The sequence below is a fragment of the Enoplosus armatus genome, chromosome 14 (assembly GCF_043641665.1).
Source record: "Enoplosus armatus isolate fEnoArm2 chromosome 14, fEnoArm2.hap1, whole genome shotgun sequence".
NCBI lineage: Eukaryota > Metazoa > Chordata > Actinopteri > Centrarchiformes > Enoplosidae > Enoplosus > Enoplosus armatus.
Genome location: NC_092193.1, coordinates 20,617,973 through 20,645,600, shown reverse-complemented (window position 1 = coordinate 20,645,600; position 27,628 = coordinate 20,617,973). Strand labels below are relative to the sequence as shown.

Genomic DNA, 27,628 nt, shown 5'->3' with positions numbered 1-27,628 from the left:
GTGCTCGAGCGCAGGCGCCTGCTTCTGCATGCTAACGTGCGTGCATTTTATTTGTATGTTTGAACACAAGTGCCTTCTGTCTGTATGCTTGAATGTCATTGCTATGCAGTGATATGTCGTCATAATGTGTGTTATGTGCCTGCACGTGTTTACTATTCAAATGAAAATGTGTGTGTCGCATTTTCTACTCTGCACTTTGTGTGTTTGTGTGTGCCTGTGTTTCCCCTCTCTTCAGGTCTTCCTTTGATGTGTGTTCCCCACATATGTGTTCTCTATGCACAGCACTATGTAGTGGTTGGAGCAGGAGCGGGTGTGTTGTCCTAATAGGCGCCCTGTCTGCAGCAGTGCGGCCTGGCCCGTCACCGCCATGTCGGCCGTCCTCCACGCCTCGCAGTAGTTAGTGGTCAGACGAATGCCCACAGCGCTGGAGCCATGCCATACCAACTTCTCTGGCCTGGGGGGAGAAGGGAGAGGGACTTAATGAGTGCGGGCCGCAGTTGCCCACTAGGATTACATTGCAGCCAGTTCGCGGCTGCCGACTGAGGCGATCTACTGGACCAGTTCTATAAATTTTGGTAACTATTAGTCATTTAGACCCCAAAATGTGTAATTTGACTGATCCTGACTGGTGCTTCCAATTTTTTTTTTTTTCTTTCTGTCATCCATTACTGACTGTTAGCTTGTCGGGCTAATGCAACACACAGGCTACATTCTCGTCTCGTTCCTTCTCCTCTTAAAACACACGAACATGCATGGATGCACAGATGTTTTCTTTTTACAAAATGACTTCTAATTTATTAATAACTATATTATCTAATTACTATCTAATTAAAACATGGATTAGAGATGAATTCATTAATCAAACTGCTCTTTAGAAAATGACCAAGCCCCGAACTGACACGAGGCTGCTGAGGCCCGTCAGGTTCAGATTGGGCAGCAGAACCTTTGTGTGAGTGGGGTTTCTGTGTAACAAGAGAGACATTTAAATGTAACACAAAGGGATGATGGGCTGTCATTTCCCTCCACACAAATACTCTCCCTTTCTTGCTCTATCACACACACACACACACACACACACTCTCACTCACCATGCTGAGTCAGTCATCACATTGCGTCCGTCAAAGGAGTAGATGGGTGTGGATGGGTTAAATGTGCCTCCGTTGCCAGAGAAGACAGACATCCAACTATTGAACAACACTTCACCCTAGAGAGGAGAGGAGAGGAGAGGTGGATGAAACTGAACTTTGATCAACAGTAAACACATCATCTATAATGACTGCTGAGCTTAACTTTGAACTTGTAGGAACACAGGGGGTCACACTGTTTAACCCCAAATGATGAAAAACGTAAATGAAGCAATACTGTGTAAAAAGGAGAATGACTGAGAAAAACCTGCTTCCATTTTTGTTAACATCAAGCTGTATTATCTTTAAATAAAGTTATAAATGTAAATATGAATTTCTCCTCTCACCCTGAGATTAACCACGGGCATGTCTGTGCGGTCCGCCTTTCTCACGATGGTCGCCAGATCTTGGAGGTGTGAGGACAGGAAGGCCCTGTAGGTGGCCGTCAGCCCCACGGAGCGCGCCTGCTGGTAGCACTGGAAGTCCGCCCCCCGGATGCCTCGCATGTCCCCTTTGAGCGGCGCGTTCAGGGCTACCAGATGGAGCTAGGAAAGAGAAAAACACAGAGATGAGGTCCAAATCTGACACGTTATTCTTATCACAGATCTGGCATCAGCCAGGTGTGTCAGAGTCAGGCAGGCTGGTGTCTGGGCCAAGTTCTGGATCTGGTCAAGTGTGGAAGAGTTTATGATGTATGTGTGCGTCGGTAGCCTACTCTGGCCCTCTCACACACAAACATTCTCCTTTCACATAGATTGATTTTCACACATATTATAGATCTTACATTTAAAATCTACTCGCATTCATTTCCACTGAGAATGAAAGAATACATATGTAAGAGTTATGTATGTATGTGACAGTAAAGAATACATATATGTGTGGAAGTGTAAATATATGTAAAAGAGAGTGAAAATACATGTATGTCAAAGGAGAATGTATGTATGTGTTACAGTGAAAATAAATGTATGTGAATAGATTGAAGATATATAATGTATGTGAAAATATGCTACATGTTTAAACCTGAGAATGAAACAACACATATGTAAGAGTTATGTATGTATGTGAGAGTAAAGAATACATATACATGTGGAAGTGTAATATATGTAAGTGAGATTGAAAATACATGCATGTAAAAGAAGAATGTATGTATGAGTGTGAGAGTGAAAATATGTGTATGTGAAAGGGGAATGTATGTATGTGTGAGGATGAAAATATATGTATGTGGTGAAGAGTAAAGTGTATATATGTGAAAGGAGAATGTATGTCTGTGTGTGAGTGGAAATATATACATGAAAGAGTTACGTATGTATGTGAGAGTAAAGAAAAAATATACATGTGGGAGTGAAAATACATGTGTGTGAGAGCAGAATGTACGTATGCGTGTGAGAGGATCAGAATGAATTATGCACTCTACGGCACTCCATAGTGTGTAATTGCATGTATGTGTTTGTTATACTCACACCAGGTACAGCGTTGAAGGTCTGTGGCAGTACATTATAGATTGGCTGATATCCTCTACTGCCCTCTTGAAGCTCCTATCCAAGAGAAACATGAATTAGTATTTTTGTTTTTAGAGCTCTAAATGTGAGGATACGTTTAAAGGTGTTTCCAAAGATTGATGTATTACTATAGACCGTTTTAGGTCTGGATCTGGTTTTATCAGCTTTGGTATTGTGTGTTAATCCCAGTTTCCCACTGTGGCTCTTCTGCCAGTGCATGTACAATTTGTGTGTGCATATGTGTGTGTGTGTGTGTGTGTGTGTATGGACATGTATTACTCTTGTTGTGGGGACATAAATCTGTTTTCACTGTCACATTGTTCGGCCTTCCTTATGGGGACAACACGAAAGTCCCCATAACGTAAATCATTACATTTTAGGGTGAAGACTTGGTTTAAGGTCAGGGCAAGGTTAAGGTTAGGTTTAAAGAGAGGCGGTCTACTAAGTCAATGTAATGTCCTCTGAAGTGATGGAAATACGACCTGTGTGTGTGTGTGTGTGTGTGTGTGTGTGTGTGTGTGTACCTGGCTATGGATCCTGTGTGGTCTGCTCCATTCTCCTGGTCTGCTGAGGGCCTGAGACGTTGCTGAGGAGGACGGTCCATTATGAATCAACTCTCCGAGCTGAAAGGACACCACACACACACAGAATCTGATTAAGAGCTGTGATCACACACTGACTTCAAGTCAGTCAAATCGATTTGAAATTTTTTCCATTCGTTTTGACATTTAAAAATAACCTTATGTATACAAAAGTGCAGGAAAACATTTTTTTTTTTTTCAAGGAACAAAATCAAAAGACGTTCATACTATATATGTTTGTATTTGATAATAAATGACATGACAAAGAGGAGGATCAGAGAGGCCACACATCGAACCAAACATACCACACACAATACACACCTGGATCTTGCGCCAGCCGTTGCGCACTCTGAAGTACAGCTCTCCTCCCTTCTCAGAGACGTAGGCCAGGGTTCCCTCTGCAGCCCGGTGAGTCTCTCGGCTCAGAGCGTGGATCGTCTTATAGGTGGTCACCTGAACATTCACCACATCACACTAGCATTATTTACCAGTAATAGTAATTCTATCAGTTTCTTTCCACTACAGATACATTTGCTCTGGATATTTCTCAAAGCTAGCGTTCACAAAAGTGCCTTGCCCAATGGCAGGTATCTTACCAGGTTGGCATATCCTGGAGATCCAGGGGGGCCGGCAGGACCAGGAGGGCCGGGGATATTGACAGCTGATGGTGACACATCAGAAATACATTTAACAGATACACCAGACACCCGTATACATGAGGTCTATAACTTTTGGTCTTTAACTTTTATGAAGCTGAGGCCTCCACCTCTCTCTCGCATACCCGATCCATATTCAGATGCGGGTCCTGGGGGTCCAGCAGGGCCAGGAGGCCCACGGGGACCGGGTCGTCCAAACCCAGGGGCTCCAGGCTGACCGTCAGAACCAACAGGTCCTGGAGGACCCACAATGGACTCACCTTTTGGACCCTACAAGAACATATAAACAGACTGACTCATCTGGTACATGCAGCCTCAAAGATATTCAACAGCAGTAAACTCCCACCATTAGTAGAGCTGGGGATCTACTGTGATCAGCAGCATTAATTACAGCTATTCATTCCAATACCTGAATAAATACTAACAAACTGGAATAGTATTTTATCAAGTATTAGAACTCACCACAAGTCCTGACCTCCCAGGCAGTCCTGGAGGACCAGGCAGACCGGAGTCACCCTTCTCTCCCTTCTGACCTTGGTATCCCTGATCACCTCTAGCACCCTGAAAGACCCACAAAAAAAAGAAGAAGATCAACCACACGTCATTTAAAAAATAAGTCCAGGACTATAGAGAAGCTTATTTCTGTGTCATAAAAATCACAGCCTCACCAATGGTAGCAAGAGGGAGTGAGAATTACCGTATTATTATTGTCAAAATTATTATTATCAAATTAATATTATCTATCTTTCAGCTCTGTTTCTGTCGCCACCAACTCCTGAGGGATCTATCTATCGTTTGCTACTGGGCAGGCAGAGCACAGTGGTGTATAGCTGAAAGAAGCTGCTAGAAATGAAGTGGATAAGAGCGGCAAGAGTAAACCAAAACAGTAAAGTTGAGGGCCAACAACCCAAAACAAAGAGCTGAAAGACACTAAAACACTCCTTAGAGTGAGCCGGGTGATAATCCTCTGTGGGTTTGTCAGTACTAGTGTCCCCCTTCACATAAAAAATGGTCACTTGAACTTGAATCCTCACTCCTGGATAATTTGTTGATAAAAGAAAGAGCAAGGCCTTTAATTTAGGATGTTGTTGGTGTGTTTCTTGAATCTGGAAACTGGGCTGATTCATTTGCCTTTTTTTCTGACCCTGTTGGCATTAGACCTTTAACGTACGATAAATCAGTACTCACCACGATTCCATCTGGAAACCCGGATGCTGAGAAGAAACAATGACATGATATAAATGATACAACTTCCTGCAGTCATTTAAAAATTAAAAAAAAAAAAAAGCAAATCAGTTTAAACCAAATGGGGACCCATGAGACGTCCGTTGTAAAGGTCTTACCAGGTGTGCCTGGCTCTCCAGGTGTTCCCACATCTCCTTTGTCTCCTTTAGCTCCGGCTGAATCTCCCCTTGTCACTGACTCCTACACACACACACACACACACACACACACATTAACATTACCTGGATACCAGCACATTTGTAACAGCAGTAAAAACTAAAGTTAACACAAAGGCTGAACACACAGATTGGATTCTTTTTTTAAAATTTTTTTCAAACAGCTGTAGAGAACATGTTAAAAATGGGGTTATAATAAAAAAACAAGACACAGATGATGTCAACAGTTAAAACATTGTTTGTCAGCTCTTCAAAAAACACCTGTTAAATACAAGGGATGCATGCTTAAGGCAGCAGCACGTACGGCCCTCACTTGGCTGTGGTGGTTAAAATACAAACAGGTTAGGGAACAGGGTTAAAACAGGTGTTCAAAATGTTTTTTACGAAACAGATCTTGTTTTATTTTTATTTCCCCCACCTATTTTTGGGGGGATGTGCTTAACAGTAAGGTACTATCAGTGACACCTTACTCTACGCGCACTTCCATCACATTGACAGCTGTCTATAGTATCTTGCACATAGCTCGAAATGAGAAAGACATTTAGAGGGCGTTAAAGTGGTTCCAATGGATGCAATCTGCTGCCTACAATCATAAGAAAAAGACCAGAAACAGCCCCCCCCCCCCCTACTCTTTGTCATCAGCACGACGTTTCACTATACTCAAAGCTACGGAAGCCCTGAGGGGCAAGTGAGAGAAAATTCTGGTGATTCATTTTCTAAGCTGATCTACATTGTTTTCTCTCCTGTGTTCATGACTTAAGAACATCTGTGAAAACAGTTGAAAAAAAGAGAATTTTCCATGCACTCTAAACACAAGGTACATACTGTATATTGTGTGTGACAGTAATGCAAACTATATGATCCTGTTTTGTTTGTTATCAAAGTGGATGTGACGTACTGCACATTTCATCACCACAGTTTATTATCAAATGGACTGATTCCCATTTACACCCGTCTTTAGAGATTCATTTTCAGACATCCATGGAGGAGGTCTTCACCACAACCTGAAAACCTAATAAAGGACATTTGAAGAAAAAGGGGCCAAACTCCAATCAGAATTCTTCCACATCACATCCAACAAACCTTCATGGATTGATATGAATGCAATTCTATATCTCCATCAAATTCCACATTTCTCCAGGAATCAGCTACAATTTGATTGATGTTGAACTTTGCACAGATACTGCTGCTGGTATTCTGGTAGGACTTTGTGTGTAATCCCTGAATAGAGCCCTCCACCAGTTCACTTGATTTGGAATTCAGTCAAGCAGAAACTGCAGCAGCACCAGAGGCCACAGAAGACACTTGAAACAGAACGTTTTAAAAGCAGAAACCACAAGCCCCAGCACCACGAGAATACACTGTACTGTTTCTGAAACGGTTCCCATCTACAGTGAACATATTCAGATCTTTTACTTCAGTAAAAGTAGTACTACCACAGTGTAAAAAAAAAAAACTCTGTTACAAGTAAAAGTCCTGCATTCAAAGTAAAATTTCAAAGTAAAAGTACTCATTATGCAGAATGGCCCAATTCAGAATAATGTATATTAGATTATTAGACTATAAATATTGATAGAATAATGTACGTATAACTTTAACGTCGCAGCTGGTACAGGTGTGGCTAATTCTAATTACTTTTAGTAGCTTCGTATATATTTGCTGATAATATTTCGTATTACTCATCAGACTCTGTATAGTAACTTGTAACTAAATGTATCAAATAAATGCGAAGTAAAATGTTCACTATTTCTCTCTGAAATATAGTGGAGTAAAAGCGTAAAATGGATTTAGGTAAAGTACAAGTACCTCAAAATTGTACAGCACTTGAGTACTTTCCACCACTGTTCGATGCACATCTCACTTTAAATAAAATCACTTAATCTGAAACTTGATCTGGCTATGATGTACATACAGTAGAGGGACGAGTATCAACAATGTCAGTTCACCCAGCTCCCTCTTCCCTGAGATGATGGGGACGGTTAAGGACAGACGAGGCAAGCAGGATTCAGACTCAGACCCCCTTTAACACCCGGCATTAACATTCGTCCTGCGTGATCAGGTTGGGTTTAACAAACTCACAGAGCATCTTAAATGAACCCAAGATGCACCGAAGATCACACCAGCCACATCTCGTGTACAGGCGGCCAATGCATCTTTGATCTGTAGCTGGCGACTACTTTGCGATACATTTTGCATGTAGTAGATGGAGTCGCAAAGTATCAGGTGGGTAAGATAGTGAAGTACATGTCTAGATACAACCTGTATACAGGGGGAACGTTAACGCCTGATGAAAAGAGGCCAGACCCACTGACGTGTTTCGAAGATCATTAGGACAGTAGGAGAGCCAAGAGGGAGGAGAGGAGAAAATGAAGGGAGGTAACGGGGGGGGGGGGGACCCGAGAGCTGCCATGCTGCTACACCCACACACCAGAAGAGCCACCGGATGGTCCGATTTCAAAACTGAAACAGACCAATCAGATGGTCCGACTCAGACTTACTCGTCCCTTTTTGCAGTGCGGTCTGGGGCGCACCGGGAACACTGTCTTTAAAATCCAAAAGAAGAGCGTAATCAGACTAAACGATTCCAACTATTAGCTGGAATGAGGCAGGTCAAACACGCTGCACTGCAGATGATCTTTACAGACATGGATTAAGACAAACAAAAACACACAGTTCTTTTCTTTTTTTTCTTCGAAAGACAATATGTGTTATTTTTATGTGACCACAGCATCTTTCAAATGATTCCAATGGCTTGTAGAAAAACTGGACAATCCCGCTGAAAACTGGAGCCAAAGTTGTAATTTGTCAAATTCTAGCGTACATTGCGGCTTTAACTATCCATAACTGATCTTTCTATGGAACATAATAATGCAGATCATCAATCAAAATAAGTTTCCTGGACTTTTCTGGACTGTGCCCAACATGTGTCTGTGAAACAAGCCTTTTAAGTATGGCAATGTAAAGTGTAAAGGCTCCACCAACTGAAAGTGGCAAATTAGAGAAATGAAAAGCCACAGATGTAAACTTACTCCGTTGAGCCCAAGAATCCTTCCTGGAGGTCCAGGTGGGCCCGGAGGTCCCTGAGACCAGACAGACAGACAGACAGACAGATATTATCACGTTAGTGTCGGTTTGCCACTTTCAAAGTGAAGTGAAAACAAATTTAAGGGACAATCCATAATCCCAGAGTAAACAAAAGGGTCGCCCCGCCACCAAAATTCATAACGCAAGATTGAAACCTGCTATCACAGCCTGCTATCGAACATTTGTTCACATCAGCGATGCTTTAACACACAGGCGGCTTGTGTCGTGTCTATAGGCATCTGAATATATCGGTCTCAATGGTCAAATGGATTACTGATTAGGGCTTTAACATTTCCTCTTACCGGGAGGCCGACAGATTCTCCTCTGTCACCTTTCCTCCCAGGCATACCAGGTCGCCCCTGCAGAAAGAGAGAGAATGAAACACGTCGGTGTTTGTAAAAGACTAAAGAGGCTTTGCGCACGGCAGAGGACGAGATGCTGACGTCCTCCAGGTGTGAACAGTTCCTCCGCTGCTCTGTATAATGTTTTTCTAAGCGTGGAGATGGTTTGATGACGTTTATATGAATCACTGTTCTGATTGACTCATTGGCACATGAACTGTTGTGCGCTCTTATTTCAGCCCTTGGCCCAACGTGCCTTCTCATGAGCCTGACGAAGCGCTGAGCGACACAACAGAATAAAAAGATCCGTGATCATATACTTGTAATGGGCTAATATTTCTTCTATAATCAGTATGTGCGCTCTATACAAGTGCAATATAAGAATGCGAGTACAAGCTAGCTTGACTAAATCCTGCAAAAGCTGCAAGATGTGAAAATCTGTTGAAGCCTCGCTCATCTATCTCCCCACTAAAGTTACTTTTAAATGAATGAGCGAATGAATGAAAATAGATCCAAATAAATGAATAAGTGCGATTTCTTGTGACGAGTCTACTTTTAAAAATATATCGTCGTTTTGCATTCTTCACATTGAGATTTCAGTACCTACAAAGGGGGGCGTTCATTTCCTGGCAAATATACAACAAAAACGAGGTACTCACTGAGCGACCGGGGAAGCCATATTCTCCTTTTTGTCCAGTCGGTCCTATTGGACCCTGAAATAAACATAAACACAGTGATGTACACGTCAGTTATACCTCTTGACTAAACTATTTTCCCCGAGTAGTTCATAACAACAAGAGTAAAGAGATATGCGTATAGCTTGTCCAGGTGAACTCACCATCAGTCCGGCAGGTCCAGGGAACCCGCGGTCACCCTGTGAAATTACAAAGCAGTACAGCAACATGTGAGATGAGGATACGACGCACTCCAGTATGGAGTAGGTGTTACATTATTAGATGTATAATCCACTGTAGTAAGCATCAGTTGCTGGTTCAGGTACTCGAGAGTCAGATAGGCGTAAGGGGTCGCTTGTCCGGTACCTTGGTGCCTTTGGGCCCCTGGGGGCCTCTTGGCGCTGATAAGAGGGATCCGTCAGCAGCAATGGTCACCCCCGGCTCTCCCTTCTCTCCCTGTTAGTACGAAGAAACAGAGATGACAATGTTTATATATATATATATTTTCTGCATTATACAGTGGGGCCTCCTTGTCTCAACTGAACATTTTCAACATTTATTTTGTTTCTAGAAGTGACATGATATTTGTTATGATTTGTTATCCACATTCTGCTTTGCAGCTAGTTCTCACCTTGAACCCTGTTGGACCCTGGATACCTGGAGGGCCTGTGTCTCCCTTTGGTCCCCTGGGGCCCTGGGGAGGGATGAAAGGGCAGTGAGGCAGAGTTGGGAGGTTTAGCGAGGACGATGGCATTTTAAAAAGAAAGGCCGTGGAGCTGCTTCTATTCAAGGAATAATCACCATCCATGGCAATAACATTTGCAGAACTTCGGGTACCTACCCTGTTCATCCCACGGACAGCATAAGCAAAATATGAAAAAATGATATGTTACATTGCTTTTCAAATAATTGAAACATCTCTGTTCATAAACTGCATGCAGAATGAGGTGATGTTGCAAAATGCTCTTACAGGAAATCCAGCTCTGCCAGGCAAGCCTTCAGGGCCCTGCAAGACGCAGACAAAACACACACATCCACACACAGTAGGGCTGCGTTAGTGATCCCTTCTGACAGAAATGACATGCTCAACATGCACAACTGCAGCCAAAGCGCTTCAAGTATGCAGTGACGATGCTACAGTCCAGTATACTGTAGGGTGACACGAGGGTTGCATTGCTACATTGTAGGTTAAATTGCAGTAAAAGAATCTACGTTTATGTAACGGGTGTATCTCTCTGCACCGTTGATGTCACAGATGTGAGTAGTGGTAATCTATGCATCACCCTCCTTCTGTCCTTATTATCTATTATGTCTGGAGAAGGAGGCAGGTAACATCTTCAAAAGACATCGTCACTTTGCATTAACAGCTGAGGGCCACGCACCATGGACCCTGGCGGTCCTCTGATCTCTGTGAAGTTGAAGATGCCATCTGTAACGTTGAGGAGCAGCTGTGGACAGAATATGCAATGAGTAAGTTTGGGCACTGTCAACATTATTCACATTACTTTAGTGCCAAGCATGAATTCAAACATTGACATGAGAGTTGAGCACAATCACAGATTGAGGGTGTTCTTATGTGTTGCTATAAAAAAAAAAAAGCATTGAGGTTTTGATCCATTTTCTTTTTTTTTTTGCACTGTAAAAATTGTCACCATTAGATTCCATTACAAATGCGTTGCAAGGTAGACATTGAAAACACAGTGCGGGGGCAAATCATTTCTCAACGACGTTTTTCAATCGTGTATTCAAATTGTTCATTCAACTAAATGTAATTGTGTGTGTTTGCTTGTGTCTGTGTGCGTGCATGTGCGCTTACATCCTGCAGATTGATGATAGATCCAGGAGGTCCAGGAGGCCCAGGTGGTCCTGGGATACTGAGTCCATCAACGCCTCGATCACCCTTCAGAACACAAAACAGAGAATTATTAGTCCTAAAATTGTTGTGAACACAACATTGACATATCGCCACTTTAAATTGATTTGGTGAACTTGTTAGCAAACATTTTCTTATATATTACTACACTTCCAGCAGTTACAGAGCAACATTAGCAGTCGAGTACTGCCCACCTGGTGAATAACAAGTTCAATATTCACTCTCTTCTTCAACTCCTGAGGGAAATATCTGGCTCTTTAGCCGTTAAATGTTCACCAGTTAGTCTCTAACCGCGTCTGTCTGCTCTTTGGTGCTGAGCAGCGAGTGTACAGCAAGTTTTTTTCTTTGAAAAACAGCTGCCTGCTGCGGCTGAAAACGTCGCTATGACAGCGGTGAGAGTGAACCAAAACAGTAAAGCTGACGCTGAAGAGCTGAAAGGTTCTTCACTACAAGCAACACCGTACACAATGTCAACTGGTGCATTGTTATTATAAAAATATCGATTGTAGCTGCTGAACAACCAGCATCAAACACTGTCAATAGCACTTAATGTCCACACATGGACCCTACCTCGGGTCCTGGATGGCCTTTCTCTCCCTTGGCCCCCTGTTTGAAAGAGAAATAAAAAGTTATGAATGTGTTGCTAACCATTATCTAGTAACCAGCTAGCAAAATGCAAACATTCTGTTCAAAGATGGCTTTCTAAAAATTTGATGGAGTCTAGCTGTTATGTTGCTTCTGGTTTTTATGCTAAGCTAACAGTGGACAACTTATCTGAATGCAGAATGCAAATGAAAGTGATGTTGAAATGATAATCCTCTACAGGACTCATTACTAAAAATGAAATCACATTACTGCACAACATTGATTGGCAGCTGTAGTTGTCTACAGAAAAGTGTTTGCTAATCCTAAAATGTCTGTCTGTCTTAACGTTTGTGACCTAATAGTCATTTTTATCTATGACATTTCCACACATCTGTCCACATCATCAGTTATTTCAAACATTTGGTCAACCTTGAACGTAGCCTTTTCAACTCTATGAGTGACCAAGCTACTTTGCAACCTATCATTGCAAATGCAAAATCAAGCATCATCAACACATTTGTTGTGTCAAAACCTGCTACTTACCCTAGCACCTGGTAGTCCAGCAGGACCCTGAAGACCCTCTGGTCCTGGGTCCCCTGGCTCACCCTGAGCATAGACAGAGGCAGCACAAAGGCTTTCACAAACTATGACAAACACCTTTTCAAGGGTACCCCTCACTGTTTGTATCAGTACACTCAAAACACAAAAAGACTTCTAAATGCAACATCTACTGACAACCAGTATAATATAATATATGAAAGAGAAATCTAAAGCCATTTCAGAATCGGCTTACCTTAACAGAGAGCCCCGGAGAGCCTATGGCTCCATCTTCACCCTACAGAAGACATGGGAGAGCATCTTCAACGACTGAGCGGGAAGGAGCAATAAAAAGTGTATGCAAGAGCATTTAATGCATTTTCATGAATAGATTACCTTAGGACCCTGCGGGCCAGGTTGTCCTGGGGGTCCCTGGAAAAAAAACAGAAAACACTTACTGTACATGAAAGAATATATACCGTCTACATAAACACACACACACACACACTCTCTCACACACACACACACACACACACACACTCTCACACACTGACCTGTGGGCCTCTGACTCCAGCTCCAATGAGCATGTCACTCTTCCCAGATCCTTCCATATCCTGTCAACAAAAACTTATGTTACACACTGAGCTGACATCTTGTAGACCCACGTGCTGAGGAAGATCCTTCATCCTTCATCCTTCTCTGCTCTAAAGTGACCTGTTGTCTCCTTCTTGGCTTATCAATTAAAGTACATCTATATGGTTTTGTCAACAGCGTGTGAGTGTGGACCTTTGGTGTGAAATGGAGTCACCTCTACAAAGAATTTGGTTCCTGCAGGTCCGGGGGGGCCAGGGGGTCCTGGGGGACCTGATGGGCCTCTCTTCCCCTGTGGACCAGTCGGCCCTGGTGGCCCTGAGTGCCCTGCTGTACCCACAGACCCACATTCGCCCTGCAGAGATAAAGAGAAACGGGAAACTCCTATCAGCCAAAGCTTGTCCTTCTTCCTAACTAAAAACAACCAGAAATTGGTTAATTTGGGGGATAAAATAGAAATATACACGAGCACTTGGTGCGTAGTAGATTGTTTTTTGACTTTCTCTATGTTGAGTAGTATATTACCTTTGGTCCAGATGGTCCAGGTAACCCTTGGTCACCCTAAGGATGTAAAGAAAGTAGTCATATTATATATGTATATAGGATAGAATATTATCAGAAACCCGCTCTTCATTATATAATCACAAAACCACAGATTTTTGGCGTCATCCAGTGGTGCCCAAATGTGGTCATTCAAGAACTGTCGAACCAACAAAAGATGTAGGGACAGTTTCACTTTCTGCCTGGTGGGTATCAGCATGCCCCTCTGCGCTGAACCACGACAAGCAAAAAGGAGATGGTCTATGTGATTTTGAGGCCAGGACACGATCCACCTTGGCGATCATACCTTCACTCCCATAGCTCCCTGTAGACCTGGAGCCCCATCTTTTCCTTCTGGACCCTGGACATACAAACACAAGTAGAGGCTGTTCAGTTATAAGTCACAGAAAACATGATAGTATAGAAAAACAGAGCAAGCTGTTTGTTGACCCTTTAGCCATTCCAACAGGGACCAACGGAAAATCCGAAAGGTGACAGTCACGTTCCCGGGGGAACCGGGTCAGTTTCCTTAAGTGATAGCATCATCCATGCCAACGTCATTAATACGTCATGCTCACACTTTAGCATAGACAGTGTTGAGTGTCAAGTCAACTTCATCGTCCTGTCATGTATCAATCTTAATTTTGACAGTCGCACAGCTGACAGAATTGGCTGCATACACACTAATCCAAAATTCGTTTAAATTGCATCTCACATTTAGCGCCTTGTGCTAGAGAGCGAGACCGCTCCGACGGCTTACCGTCAGTCAGCTAAAATGTGGCATGAAGCAGTGGAGTCAGCAACCTTAGAGGCGAGGATGATTTTCGTCGTCTTGTTTTCTCATCACTTAACGGGAAAGTTATTAAAAATTCGGTGTATTCCTCGTATAACTAAGCAGTGCCTGGCCAAAGTACCGCAATGTTTCTGTGCAATCGTTTTGTACAAATTGACAAACAGAGTGTACCAGAGGCCTGTACCAAGGCACACTGCATCATTAACTGCTGATGCTACTGGCCACTAAAAGACTTTGTAAGCTATCAGCCGGATTTCAGTGAAATAGTCGACGGTAAATAGCACGAATACAAAACACAAAATTTACTGGGCACATTTACGCAAACCCAAAGGATTTTCCCTTTTTCCATTTTAAACACTATGATATTTCTTTTTACATTCAGGCCAAAAACAGGCAGGTTAGGTTAACGTTTGCTAAGCACATTCATGAGCACAAACTGTTGCATGGGCCTTTTTCCTCTTGTGTCACTCTTAGGACTGACGTTAAATGTTTAGTTTCAGAACTGTTAAGGCTCTCAGAATAACAATCATTATGTTGTTCGCCTGTCGGAGCCTTGTAGTCTTATCATATCATAACGGGAAAACGCAGAGGCTGTTCTAGGATCATTTTGTAAAATGAAGCTAGGCATCAGTTATAAATAAAGTCTGTGTGACAAATGTACTAACTTGGTTTTAGTTTTCGAGTAAAATCGGAGCACATCAGTATGCCTTGGTACTTTGCATTGACCGAGAACAGCCGACATATAGCAATATACAAAAAGAGAAAAATAAAACAACATCAGCGAAAAGGCAGATTTGTTCCTTCGCCATGTTGTATGAAAAAAAGCAAAATGGCAGCTAAAATGGAGGTTATGCAGCAAGTTTTTTTTTTTTTGGTCATTTCCCTTCAGTTCATTCACTTGACCATGAACAGTGAGACTTCTCGCTGAAATGTTTCATTCGGTGATGACAACATTTGAACTGAGAGCAAATGAAGCGAAATGTGTGGCAGGTCATAGAGTATGTATGCAGTAACGCTGGCTGCCGGGGAGATTATCAAGGGGCAAGGAAAGCAGTGATAGCAGCCACACACACACACACACACACACACACACACACACACACACACACGCCGAGCATGTCAGCCAGCCAGGTAAAAACAGCAGTTTAGCCAGCTGCCAGCCAGCAGTTAAGACAACATGGTTGGAAATAATGTACAGTCATTAACCTGAGTAGTGAGCTAAAACTGGTCTTTATCACAGGTGTGACTGTTTTAATGAGATAAAAGCACAATTGATATAAATAAATTGTGTCAGATTTGTGTTTAATATTGTTCAATATTGCAGATAATGATGTGTTGCTTCCTCAGTACTCAGGCTTCTGACTGTAATTCTGCCTTTTTGTTGTTCGCTGGTTTACAAAGCAAACCAGGACAATGTACCTCGCCTGAACCCCAAGCAGAACCAAAGTCAAGCCCAGAGCCAGAGGCAAAACTGGCTTCAGAACCGAACCCGGAACTGAAACCAGAGCCGAGGCCTGAGTCGAGTTCGGGGGACAACTCTGAGCCCAAACCTGAACCTGAATCAGACCCAGAACCACTAAACCAATCCTCAAACATCTGAAACAGAGCGGAGAGGAGGAGGAGGAGGAGGAGGAGGACGGGATGGCAGAGGGTGGAGGATAAAAGACAGACTGGTCATTAGATATTCATCACTACAGTATGATGTAAGAAAAAACACAAACTGAAGGTGAATTTTTTTTATTGGAAATGGAAAAAAGATCTAGCTAGATCTGGATAAAAGCAAATAAAATTATGAGAGACTAAAGGTGGAAAAGAAGAAAGACAGACGACACAGTAAAGACAGAAACACAGTGAAACATAAAGTATTCACACACAAATAACATCATTGAAAAGAGAGAAAATCTCACAAAGCATGCTACTATTGTAATCACCACTCAAGATTCCCAAAAGCATGCAAGTATTACATTCCTCTGGGCTCAATTCTGCTTGATTAGACACAAATTACTTGGTGCTATATTACGTTTGGGAAAATGAGAAATATATGTGTGTCCTAGTGAGCTTGATTCAGTGTTTATGGCTACTACCTTTAAGTCAATATGAACTTGACAGCCGTTAGATGCTTAAAACCGCTCGGTGTAACCTGAAGCCTCACAATCCTCATTTTACGCAAACTTTAGAGTTTTCTGGGCTTTTTCAGACTGACGACACGTACTGCCAATGCTGTGCTGACGTTATATAAATGCAGTTGAATTTGACCATTGGCATACTGACCATGTCTGATGAAGAATGAATTCATAAACAATATGCCTGGACCGCTACATGGCTGAATATTTGAAATGAAAATAAACTCACAAGTCTGCAGGTCCTTCTTATAATTCACTGAAAGTTAATTAAAGATAATATGTGTCTTTCATCCGGTAACTTACTGGTATTCCAGGTTTGCCTGGGAGGCCATCTCTACCAGGGGCACCGGGTGGTCCAGCATGCCCTGGAGAAAGCCCTTCAGATGTGTCAGATGACGACATGTCGGGTCCAGGGGGACCAGGAGGTCCTGGAGGCCCTGGTGGACCAGGAGCACCCTGGTGGAAAGATAATTTAAATTATGGTAAATGGTATGGTAAATTAAATGAAACCATCTGACTATCCCGTCTATCTCTGCAGCTTCTCTCTTACCCTGATGAGTTCAGTGTCGCTGTCCAGGTCTTCAAACCCAGAACCCAGCGCATCTGCTCCATACTAGAACGCGGATAAAACACAGAGTCTGTTTGTGATGCTTCAAACATCTCAGGTTGCCAACTGGGCTTGAGCCTCTTCTACATTTACTACATGCTGATTTCATCTCTACAAAATGCAGGATGATACCTCCAGTGTATATTATGTGTACAAACAAAAAGACACACAGTAAAACCACGAGCTGTGATACTCACGGGTACACTGCGTGATCTGGGGGGTCCAGGAGGCCCAGGGAGGCCGGGAGGGCCTGGTGAACCAACTCCTGAGTCTCCCTGCAGAGCGGAAAGGCAGGATAGGAGGAAAAGACCTGACGTTTTACAGTTTGGTGACATACAATAAAAGTGAACTGTATTTTGAATGAAGAGTCTGCCAACTGTAATAAGTTATTCATTGCCACTCGTGTGCTTTAGCCGCACCTTCTCTCCTTTAGCTCCAGCTTCTCCATCCAAACCTGGAAATCCCTGAGATCCTCTCTGACCCTGGACGATAAAAACACAGTTTAGTTGTAACATGTGATAGAGAGCATAGCAGAAGAAGACAGAAGAGGACCTGAAGAGAGAAATAACTTACTGGATCTCCTTTATCACCTTTGCTCCCCTATGAGGAGAGAGAGAAGGATTTAGGATTAGTGCTAAATCTTGTGAACTCACACACACATGCTCTCTATCGCTTTGGCACACACACCTGCTGTCCGTCTCTCCCTGGCGGTCCTGGTGATCCAGGGGTTCCCGGTGGCCCTTGTGTCCCTCTTGGTCCAGGCTGAGCTTGCCCGGGAGGATGGGTGGGGCCCGGGGGACCAGGTGGGCCTCTGGGCCCGGGATCTCCACGCTCTCCTTTTAACCCATGCCTGACATGACCCTGGACATTTCGATAAAACTCTCCCGTCAATCATGTAATAACGATGCAGAAGATTCCAAATATGTCGTAATGTTTCGTCATAACAGTGGCAGCAAAGTAAGAAAGTAAAAGAGGGGCGAGACTTACATCTCCTGATCTCTCCCCTGGCTCCTCTGTCTGGTGTGGCCCTGTGCACGGTATATGACATCATCAACAGGTTTGACCAATCAGATTCTACTAGAAGTATATAATTACAACTGTAGGAACCTGCTTGTTGATCTTGATTTAACTAGTGTACAAGAGACTCACAGAACAAGGGCACTCCTTTCCGGTTTACAGCACACTCTCACTCACACGTTCACATAGGTGTTTATCATGAAGTACAAAAACCTTCCAGAAATGGACACAGCCAAGAAAGTGTAGGCACACCACAGTGGCTACACCATAGTCAGCAGGCACTTTAACCCCATAAGTAGTCCAGATTGATGAAATGAGGTTCAAGAGATAGAAGACAGGCACATACACAGAAACAATTTGATTCATTCTGACCTCTTCTCAGCATTTGTTCGTTGGCCTCTGTTGGGGTCTGGTGACCGGAGTACTCGTCAAGCTCCACCTCCGGAGCCTCAGTGGGTGGAGCTCTGACTGGAACACTGTCCTCCTCCTCGAAGAAATCGACAAGGTGAAATCAAAATTATTCTTCCTGCGAGAGGCATGATTCTGTTCAGCGAAACAGAACTGTTTCACCCTCACCTCACTGCTGAAACAAAAGTCCTGGGATGGCAAAAACCATTACACCCATCGCCGGTTTAATGGAAACTTGCTCATTAACGTCTGAGGTATCTTGTCATGAACAAGATTCAACACAGAAATATTGACTTGCCGGTGGCTCTTGGTGAATACTTAAGGGAAAACTAGAATCATGAGGATTCATCCTGCGGGAACCATGAATGTTTGATGGGCCAACAAACCAATGGACTGCTGGAGTGACGGACTGCCAGACCTTCAGACACGTAGTTAAGGAGCACATGCTGTGCAAGTGAAACTGAAAATGCACAATTCATTGAACAGGATCTTGAAGAAGCTATCCAATAATATTACACTGTCTGCGCTATCTGTTGCTGATGCACTCCTCCAGATCAGACAAGAAAGCGCCACTTTAATATCTGGTAACAGTGATTCATCCTCTGAAGGACGGTATCCTTTGAAGCTTCAAAGTCACTGTTGATTATGGGATGTTTGGGGTCAGACTGACTTCCTGGTTGTGGGAGAATGAAAGATGGCACCGGAACAGAGGACAAACACATGCATTCTCTCACACACACACACACACACACACACAAGGAGTGTTGTTTTAGGGTCCATTTTGAGGTTCAGTATATTTTGTCCAACTGGTAGAGAAACCACAACAAATTCCAAATATATGAAATGTTTCAGGCTGAATTTCACAGACATGTGGTACGTTTCCACTTCCAGCCAACCTACCTCTGCCGTGCCGTGTTGTCTCTCCTGCGTGGTCTTCATCATCTCCAATTCTGTCTCTCTGTCGTCCAGAGCATCGTCTCCGCTGGTGTATCCCGAGGCCTTAATCAAACACCACGTCATGTGTCGGTTTGAGGAAACAAGCTTATCAACCAATAACGGATGCACTGTTGAACATTTTACCACTTATGTATATCGCTACTAATAAAAGAAACCAAGACAGAGAAAGGGTAGAGAGAGAGAAAGAATGAGAGAAGGAAAGGAAACATTCAATGTCAGATTTTCTCTCCTGACAATCCAGTTGTTTGCTGAGGTGTTACGTTTTGGGTTTTTTTTAAATCCTGAAGGAATTACAGTTAATTAAATAATGTATGGCACTTAGAGAGGCAGCAAAAGGCAGACAGTTGCCAGATTACAGCTAAAGTTGACTCATTTGACCAGTCAGACAGTTAAGCGGACCAAACCCCAGTAACTAGGTGTTTTTGAACAGTCTAGTCCTTTGACCACTAGGGGGTACTGTTGATTGACGTTAGTGTTATTTGTACGGCATTTTTCAGCTGTCAGAAACTCAAAGAGTGGGTGCCTGCGTGTTCATGTGTGTATTTCTCACATAAGGATCATCGTCTTCACACTGCTCCTCGGCCGCTCTGGGATCGTCTTTTATCACCAGCTGCTGAATGGATCCCTGGAGAGAGAGAGAGAGGAAGAATTAAGAAACAATGTCGTCTAAACGCCTTCACCGGACTCCACAGGTGGAATAACTCAGGTAAGATAATTGGAAAAAGCTGGTTTAAAGGACCCCATGTTAAGGCAGTCAGAACAGCTGCTGTCAGTGGAGTGACTGGTACGTTTTTATCTTCGTCTACAGATCTCTCTGCAGAAGTCGGCATGGTATTCAAACCAGAGCACCATGTTTCAGGTGGAAAAAATAGCCTCTTCCTCTCTCTATATAACAGAGGATGAAGTACTGTCCACTTGCTGATATCACCATAGAGACCGGATTTCCACAGACACACACACACACACACACACAAAGACTTATATAGCTCTGAGGGGACATGGAGAGAGAGTCAGTTCCTTTTATTTGGTCAACATTTGCAACATTCCCACACAAACACATGCTGATTAAAAAGGGCCCCCGTGCCATGACTGCTCTCCTTTGAAGCCCAGGACAACAAACCAAGGACACACACACACACACACACACACACACACACACACACACACACACAGTGACCCAGATATTTCAACGCGTGCGCGCTCAGAAAGTCAGGCCACGCCGAACAAAGCAGAATAAAGTGGGGGAATGGCAACACTCACCATGGCAACGACAAGTGGCTAGCAGCATTACTGAATGAAAAACGGACTGATCGCAATATCAGTGATAATGTCAGTGTGAAGAAGGTCCTGCTGACCAAAAATACGACATTTATTCAGCCTGGGAGCTTCCATTTCAACCTCACTACACCATCTTACATGACAGCACACTCAGAGGCCCGAGTCGAGCCCTTGATCTGACCACAGCTACGCCTTGTTGACATCTCTGACTTCCTCGTCTGCCACCGACTTGCTCCCCCGTCCTCTCCTCCCTTCCACATCCCAGCCCTCTTCACAGCCATCTCCGACTCTTTCCTCCCTTCGTGCTTCTCTGATCTTCTTACTTTGACCCGGTAAAGTCTGTAACGGAGCCAGCTCAGGAAGTAGCACGAGAGGTGGTCATGACGTTTTGACCCGGTTTAGAGCAGGCTGTGCCCTGATGCAGAGTCAGAGATACATTATATTCAAAATGGTTAAAACATCCGCATGCAGCTTTTTTTTTGGTAACTTTCATCTGTCAGTCTCCTGGTTGAAAGGCCCGGAACAGCATTTTCTTGGAAACGGGGACAATAAGGTTTCTTTATGTTCCGCTTGTTGCATAAACAACAAGACGCTCAGAGAAAAGGCAAAATGGGCAGTGCTTTGTGCAACATAAATTGTCTCAGTTTCAGCAGACTGAATGCTGGGAAGTTTCCAGAGGAGACGCACAGGGGGCAGACGACATTTCAGCTCTTTTATATGGTAATGAGAGGCCAGGACACACAACCACACACCTACACACACACACGGGCCTAATTTATGGTAAGGACGGTAAGGATATGTCCCTGCCAGCTTTCTGATGACCTAAAATTATCCCCACCACTAATTTGATATTCATTGCACATGCGTTTAAATCAAATCAGCTCTTCTGAGAGTTAACCCCGTCATGCTCATGTTGGATGAGAAACAGAGTTTCTATTGGTGTTTGTTGGCCTACATGCAGCGACGTGATTGCTGGAGAGGACAGGTGAGAATCTTCACTATGAGCCGTAATGTCACCTCAAAGAGAGCATCCTTCTGATCTGAGCGTTGCTTTAAACCAGTTTCTACCATCGCTCATTCTAAGTGCGTCAACAGGGTGGCCTTTTTTTTCTTGGTTGTCAGTACAGGTATCAGAGAGAGACGGACCTGTGTGCTCATTGGGCTCATCACTCCTGATGTAATTGGGAAAAAAACAATTTATCCCAAGTGCTAGACAAATATAGTCATAATATGTTGTGTAGAACTCCAGGAAATGCAATGAAAAATCCCCACCACCAAATTTATGTCCCCACCAACAAACTGCACACTGATATTGACACAGGCAGCCGGTTTCATTCCTTTTGCCCTTTCCGCAGAGAAAAAAAAACTCCTTGTCCTCCGAAAAGATCCTTACCACAAACTTGTCGAGCCCAGTGCTTCCTGCATTAGACACGAAAATGCCGGAATTGTGCGAGAAAGTGAGTCTTTCTGGCGTCCGATGGAAAGTAGTCCTCTCCGCCTCTCCACAGTCCATGTAGAGACGCACCTCTTCGTGCTCCACCACCACCTGAGGGGCAGATCAAAGAGATTTAATGGAGGGTTTTATCATGGAGTCTGTCATTGTTGTCAATAAAATGACCCTTTTTTCCTTTTAGTTTTGGAAAAAGTGATTGGTGAGGATGATATAAGTTGAGGTTGTTTTCCATTTGAATGCATTGCAATGAATGTAAAAAAAAAAAGCAACAGATTAATACAACACGTTTTGCCCACTTATATAGGATTGTACAAATTACATTCCGACATGTCAATAAATGCGGCAGTACTGATTCGGTAGAAACAAAGGGTTAAACATCAACATTTTCAAATGATGACGTCAGGAAGGAATTACAGCGAGCCCAAAATTCTCCCTTAAATAAGTTGATTTGGAAACTAGTGGTATCGTCTCACTGCACTGGCAATTTCCTTTCACATGATGAAAGAACTTTAAGACACAAACACTTGATGAGATGATCCTTTTGGCAATAATGGCCATGGCAATCAATGTTTCCATGGCGCACAGCATAATCACTTGGGAATTAAACAGAGCCAATGCCACGTCTGAGTTCTAGTACAAAAAATATACATTTCTCAATACGGTAGTTTGGAGAATATAACATGTTTTTTTTTCATTTGACATTGCCTTTAATATGTCAAAACTAAAAGTAAGCCTGAGAACAAAGTGTTTGATGTCAACTCTCAACACTTGACTCTTTCTGATATGACCTACCAGTTCAATACCCATCCCTACTTAACTGTAAATGAAATATGCAAAGAATAGGAATTAATTGATTGCTGCTTGTAGCTGATGTGCAGCATAAAAGCGTTTAATGAAAGGTCCGTATCAGCTGAACGCATCCCTCTAACCCTATAACTTGCCATCCACAGTATGCAATGCTCACCGTGAATCGCGTCCACTGGTCGGTCATGTCTGGGACACTGAAGGCAGCAGCTTTGTGGCTGTGGGTAGCGTGCTCTCCGTCGGTGTAGTACAGTAAGATGCTCTGGAGGCCCCCACGCACCGGAGTGAGGGCCAAGCCCAGCTCCACCACCTTCTGACGGGCGTCTGTGATGGCAAACAGCACGCCTCCCCTCTGAGAGGCTGGACGCACCTGGAGTAAGGGCAAGGTGTTCATTATATGAACATTACAGTTATACCATAAGACATATTAATACAGTAATGTACAATACTGAGTGCCACCGAATAGGCATCATAGAATAAATATATACGAATCTAAAGCATTGATTGTAATTACTGTTCATGCAAACAGAGAAAATATAGGACCTGGACATGAAGTCTTGCTTTATCATCAGAATTCCACAAGGTGGCGACATAACATGACTTTAGCTGTCCATAAAGATTGTTCTTTCACATAAAATAAAAGTCATGCAATGTACAGTACTTTACAGTATTATACAGAACAATATACATTTCTAATAGTATACTTGGTACACGTCTCCTGACTCCTGCAGTTAAAGCCATGGTGACCCCTTTAGAAGACAGAGTGACAGCATGAAGGAGGTTTAAAAAGGGTTTGAGGGTTCAATTCTCGAGCGTTACCGTGACGATGATGGCAAAGTCCCTGTAGAATGAACCGGGCACGAAGGTCTTGGTGAGTCGGCCGATGTTGGCCTCAGGCCCAAAGTTGTAGGCCGGAAAACCCTCATAGCCAGGAGTGAAGGAGACCGAGGGAGGGAGGGGGACGCCAATTAACTCAGTCAGGTCCAGATGACCTCCTGGGCCTCGCTCTGTGAGACAGAGACAGAGACCATGTAAAAATGTGTAAATGGAAACAAAGGAGGAGTAGCGGACGGAGGCAAGCCGAAAAAGAAGGAAGGAAGAGAGGTACCAGAATCATCTTGACACGGGGCTTTAATTTGACTTGATGTGATCCGGACTCTGCCCATGCCTCGCCGCTCTGCATAGACATAATCCCCCCCAAAAAACAGAAATGCACACACCATGGCTGGCAATTAGAGTATTTAGTGTGTATGTGAGGAGGAGGCTTCACATTCCCTTGATTCCCCTCCACTATGGAGCCTGTCTCCCGTAGCGACAAACTCTCACCTCAGCATTCCAGCCAGGCTCAGCCCTGCTACCTATATCTCTGTCATGCACACACACACACACACACACACATAGATGGAAATGCATACACTGTGCACATATCAAACACACATCTCACCCATGGGAACACACACACTAACCCCAGACCAGACCAGACAAGCCAACGTTTGGGGGTGTCTCATTCATCGGCCTGACCAACTGGAAACATACCTGATTAGAGGGTTTAAGGAGTGTGTGTGTGTGTGTGTGTGTGTGTGTGTGTGTGTGTGTGTGTGTGTGTGTGTGTGTGTGTGTGCTTCTGTGCACCACTCACACCACTACAAGTGCAGCTTTGCACATTTACACATTTATTGTTGCAAACACAGGTGGCAAGGTGAGCATTCAAGATGTGCAAACAAAGTATACACACACACACACACACACACACACACACAAACACACACACAAACACACCAAAGCCCTTACACCTCCAGTCCAGATGTGAGGTCATTAGTGCTCTGTAATGACTGAAAGGTCTGGGAGAGCTCATGCCACGACCAGCGTGCCGTCCGGTGGCCACTGGCTGCGGAGGTTTAACTTTTCTTTCTTGCTATTGCTGTTGTTGGAATCTGGTCCGAGGCTGACTTGGCAGCGGTGACCTGGCGGTGATTACCAGTCAAGACTTGGATGGCAGCCATTTCAAGATACAGGAGGACCATGATCACATTGTTGCTGCTGTGAAGAGTTCTCAGGGTCCATGCTTTGCGAAAGCGGATAAGCCCACTGCCCAGCAGCAAACAAGCAGTAAGGTAAAGTTGCATATAATGGAAATACTCAAGTACATTACCTCAAACCTGTAGATAAGTACACTACTTGAGTAAAGTTACTTTTCACACACACACACACACACACACACACACACACACACACACACACACACACACACACACACATAAGCCTATACAAATGAGTAACAATGCCAAGAAGGTCAGTGGTCAAATCCCATTCTAATGACATCATGCGCCATGGATTTAAGAGCAGATACTTGGACATAATTTACATTGACACAAATGAAGTCAATTCATACATTCCCTGCCTAAGACTGCCCCCCCCCCAATCATACACATATTACTATTATTCTCTTTAAATCTTTTAATGCACAAGTTGAAGGAAGTGGCGGTATTAGATTTCACTGTGGTCGTACCCTATATGACTATATGTGACAAATAAACTTGATTGGCTGACGTCTTCTACAAACACATATTTCTGATTATATATTTGATGATTAATTATGTACTAAATTGATTCAACCGTCCTGTTCAGCCTGTTAATCCCTCATTAATTTACTTTATTGACTATAAGCAGACAAACAAAAAGAGAGGTCAGTCGGGCTTCAGACCAGTCAGCCAGTCGAACAGCGTTATCAGCCAACTGAGTCCATCGTATTCGTGTCTTCACTCACACACCAGATCAAGCGGTTTGTCCGTCGGTGTTTGCGCCACATTTTCCCGCTCTCACCCCCTCCTCCTGAACCTAATCCTCGTCATGTTGGCCACATGGATTCTTGATCAGCTTGCGGAGACTTATAAAACCAATATTAACAACCCTCCCCAAGCGTTGCCGCCTATAACTTTTTAAACCCACCTTGACCCTGCCAGGCCACACAAGAGCTTCCCCGCTGCTTGGCCCGCCCTCTCTGGATTTCTCAGACTCGAAAAAAAAAAGATTGGGTACAACTGTGTCACCTACCAGCAGCGCTACAGAAATAACAACCAGGGCTTCTTGTTTCGGATCTGTGAGACACGCTGGGGCGTGATGGGAGGATATCGGAAGTGATTTAAAGACAGCGTAAATAAGGAACAATTCACCAAAAATCCCATCACATTCACACAGAATGACCTGCTTGGCAGATAAAAGAACTATTTTCTTTACAGATATTCAACAGTGACAGTTGCTCTGCCTGTTTCGGGCGTGTAAAATCGCATACTGCTCCCATCTTGGGAGTAGACAAAGCTGTAGGGTTAGGTGCCTTGCTTAAAGGTGCGTTAATCAATATTTTCATTTTAACAACTGATTCCATCTGAGAGCTTTCACCTGACTCTGCAGCTCTCCGGAGCGTTTTAAGCGTCTTTCAGCTCATTGTTTTAGTTTTGCGGTCCGTTTTTGGTTCGCTCTCACCGCTCTCATCAACCTTGTTTCCAGCAGCAACGGGCGGTTAATAATGCTGCTCTGTGTCAGCTGGAAGTGTGTTTTGGTTGGTGTATCAACTTTACAAGATGCTAATATGTCCACGTTGAGCTTACAACTTGTTTTCCGCTGCCCCCGGGTGGATGAACAAATTAATAAACGCAGGTTTAAGGACATTTTAGCACTTTTTCCTTTTTTTTTACAAATGGCATTTGCTTGGACAGATGATGCGATTTTATTGTTACAGAGTGGTCTAATCCGGTCAGTCCCCAACCTGGGAGATAATGAACAAGATAGGAAATAAGGTGATCCTTCATTAACCTTTTATATTGTGAAATACTGAATAGTTGACATGCCTTTTTGTAATGCTGTTAACACTCACCACTCTTCCAGTGTTTCAGTGGTTTGTATTGGGACCCGGCTTTGCTGCCTCCACCTGTATTCTGCTCTGGAGGAGAGGTCCCAGGTTCTACAGTGCTGTGGCCAAAGACTGACACTCCTGGGCTGGGTGTAGGGGCCAGCACAGACCCCTCTGCCTGAGCGCTACGCTCCAGAGCCTTCTCTGTCACCCCGTCCTCCTTTGCCACCCACTCTGTTGTCCCTGGGGCGTCAGAAGGGCCCAGGGAGGTGACGGACGGAGAGGTGACGGAGGGGAGAGAAGAGCTGGTTCTGGTCTTGGGGTTCGCCCAGATGAAACCCCACCACTGGGCTCGTGCAGGAGAGGAGAGGAGGAGGAAGAGGGCAAGAGAGAGGCGAAGGGCTCCCATCCTCACACAGTGACTTGCATGAATGTGCAAACACGCCGATCCCGTTAACTGCGGCTACGGAACACTGCACGCGTGCAAACAGGCACGGCGCTGAGTCTCGAGCTATGACGGGATGCTGCACACAGTGGCCATGCAGAGCGTAAAAGTCAATCTCGGTAATCCAGGAGACCCAGCGGGGCAAGAAATGTTCAGGGAAGCACCTCTCAGGTTCTTACTGTCCTCTCTGTTGTCCCTTTCTCCTGTCTTCTCCTGTCTCGTTATGTTCTCCCTTTCTCCGCGCGACTCCGTCTCTTGCTCTGCTTGTAACTCCCTGACATCTCTCTCTCCCCCCCCCCCCCCCTCCACCCTCCCCTCTTCTCTCCCTGTGTAATTACAGACTCCCCCTCCTCTGGGATTCTACAGCACAACAGACTTGATTTTCTCTCCCTTTTTCTCTCAGACAGG

At 43.9% G+C, this 27,628-nt stretch overlaps 1 protein-coding gene across 1 annotated transcript; it reads right to left on the bottom strand.

The window, feature by feature from the left end:
• Nucleotides 1-231: 231 nt before the first annotated feature.
• On the bottom strand, nt 232-27,184 carry col15a1b (collagen, type XV, alpha 1b). The gene is made up of 44 exons (XM_070918978.1): nt 26,800-27,184; nt 23,745-23,932; nt 23,086-23,295; nt 22,062-22,214; nt 19,941-20,015; nt 19,334-19,432; nt 18,398-18,512; nt 17,996-18,036; nt 17,696-17,869; nt 17,582-17,608; nt 17,428-17,490; nt 17,206-17,283; nt 16,952-17,014; nt 16,705-16,857; nt 15,698-15,874; nt 13,793-13,846; nt 13,471-13,506; nt 13,163-13,300; nt 12,909-12,968; nt 12,751-12,786; nt 12,611-12,652; nt 12,361-12,423; nt 11,803-11,838; nt 11,176-11,259; nt 10,742-10,807; nt 10,330-10,365; nt 9,991-10,053; nt 9,726-9,815; nt 9,524-9,559; nt 9,345-9,398; nt 8,647-8,703; nt 8,290-8,340; nt 7,759-7,803; nt 5,204-5,285; nt 5,049-5,074; nt 4,323-4,421; nt 3,986-4,130; nt 3,801-3,865; nt 3,526-3,657; nt 3,148-3,246; nt 2,585-2,659; nt 1,472-1,669; nt 1,089-1,204; nt 232-454 (listed from the first exon to the last, which is right to left on the bottom strand). The coding sequence occupies exons 1-44, from the start codon at nt 27,182-27,184 to the stop codon at nt 232-234; spliced, it is 4,308 nt and encodes a 1,435-aa protein (XP_070775079.1).
• Between the last annotated feature and the right edge of the window lie 444 nt (nt 27,185-27,628).

Excerpts from the sequence above, each read along its gene's own strand:
- col15a1b (XM_070918978.1), bottom strand. The coding sequence starts at position 27,184 with ATGGGAGCCCTTCGCCTCTCTCTTGCCCTCTTCCTCCTCCTCTCCTCT. Across the intron at positions 9,560-9,725 it reads AGGGGCCCAAAGGCACCAAG|GGTGACCGCGGGTTCCCTGG; the intron begins GTACCGGACAAG and ends GTAATTTCACAG. Across the intron at positions 4,131-4,322 it reads CTGGGAGGTCAGGACTTGTG|GGTCCAAAAGGTGAGTCCAT; the intron begins GTGAGTTCTAAT and ends ATGTTCTTGTAG.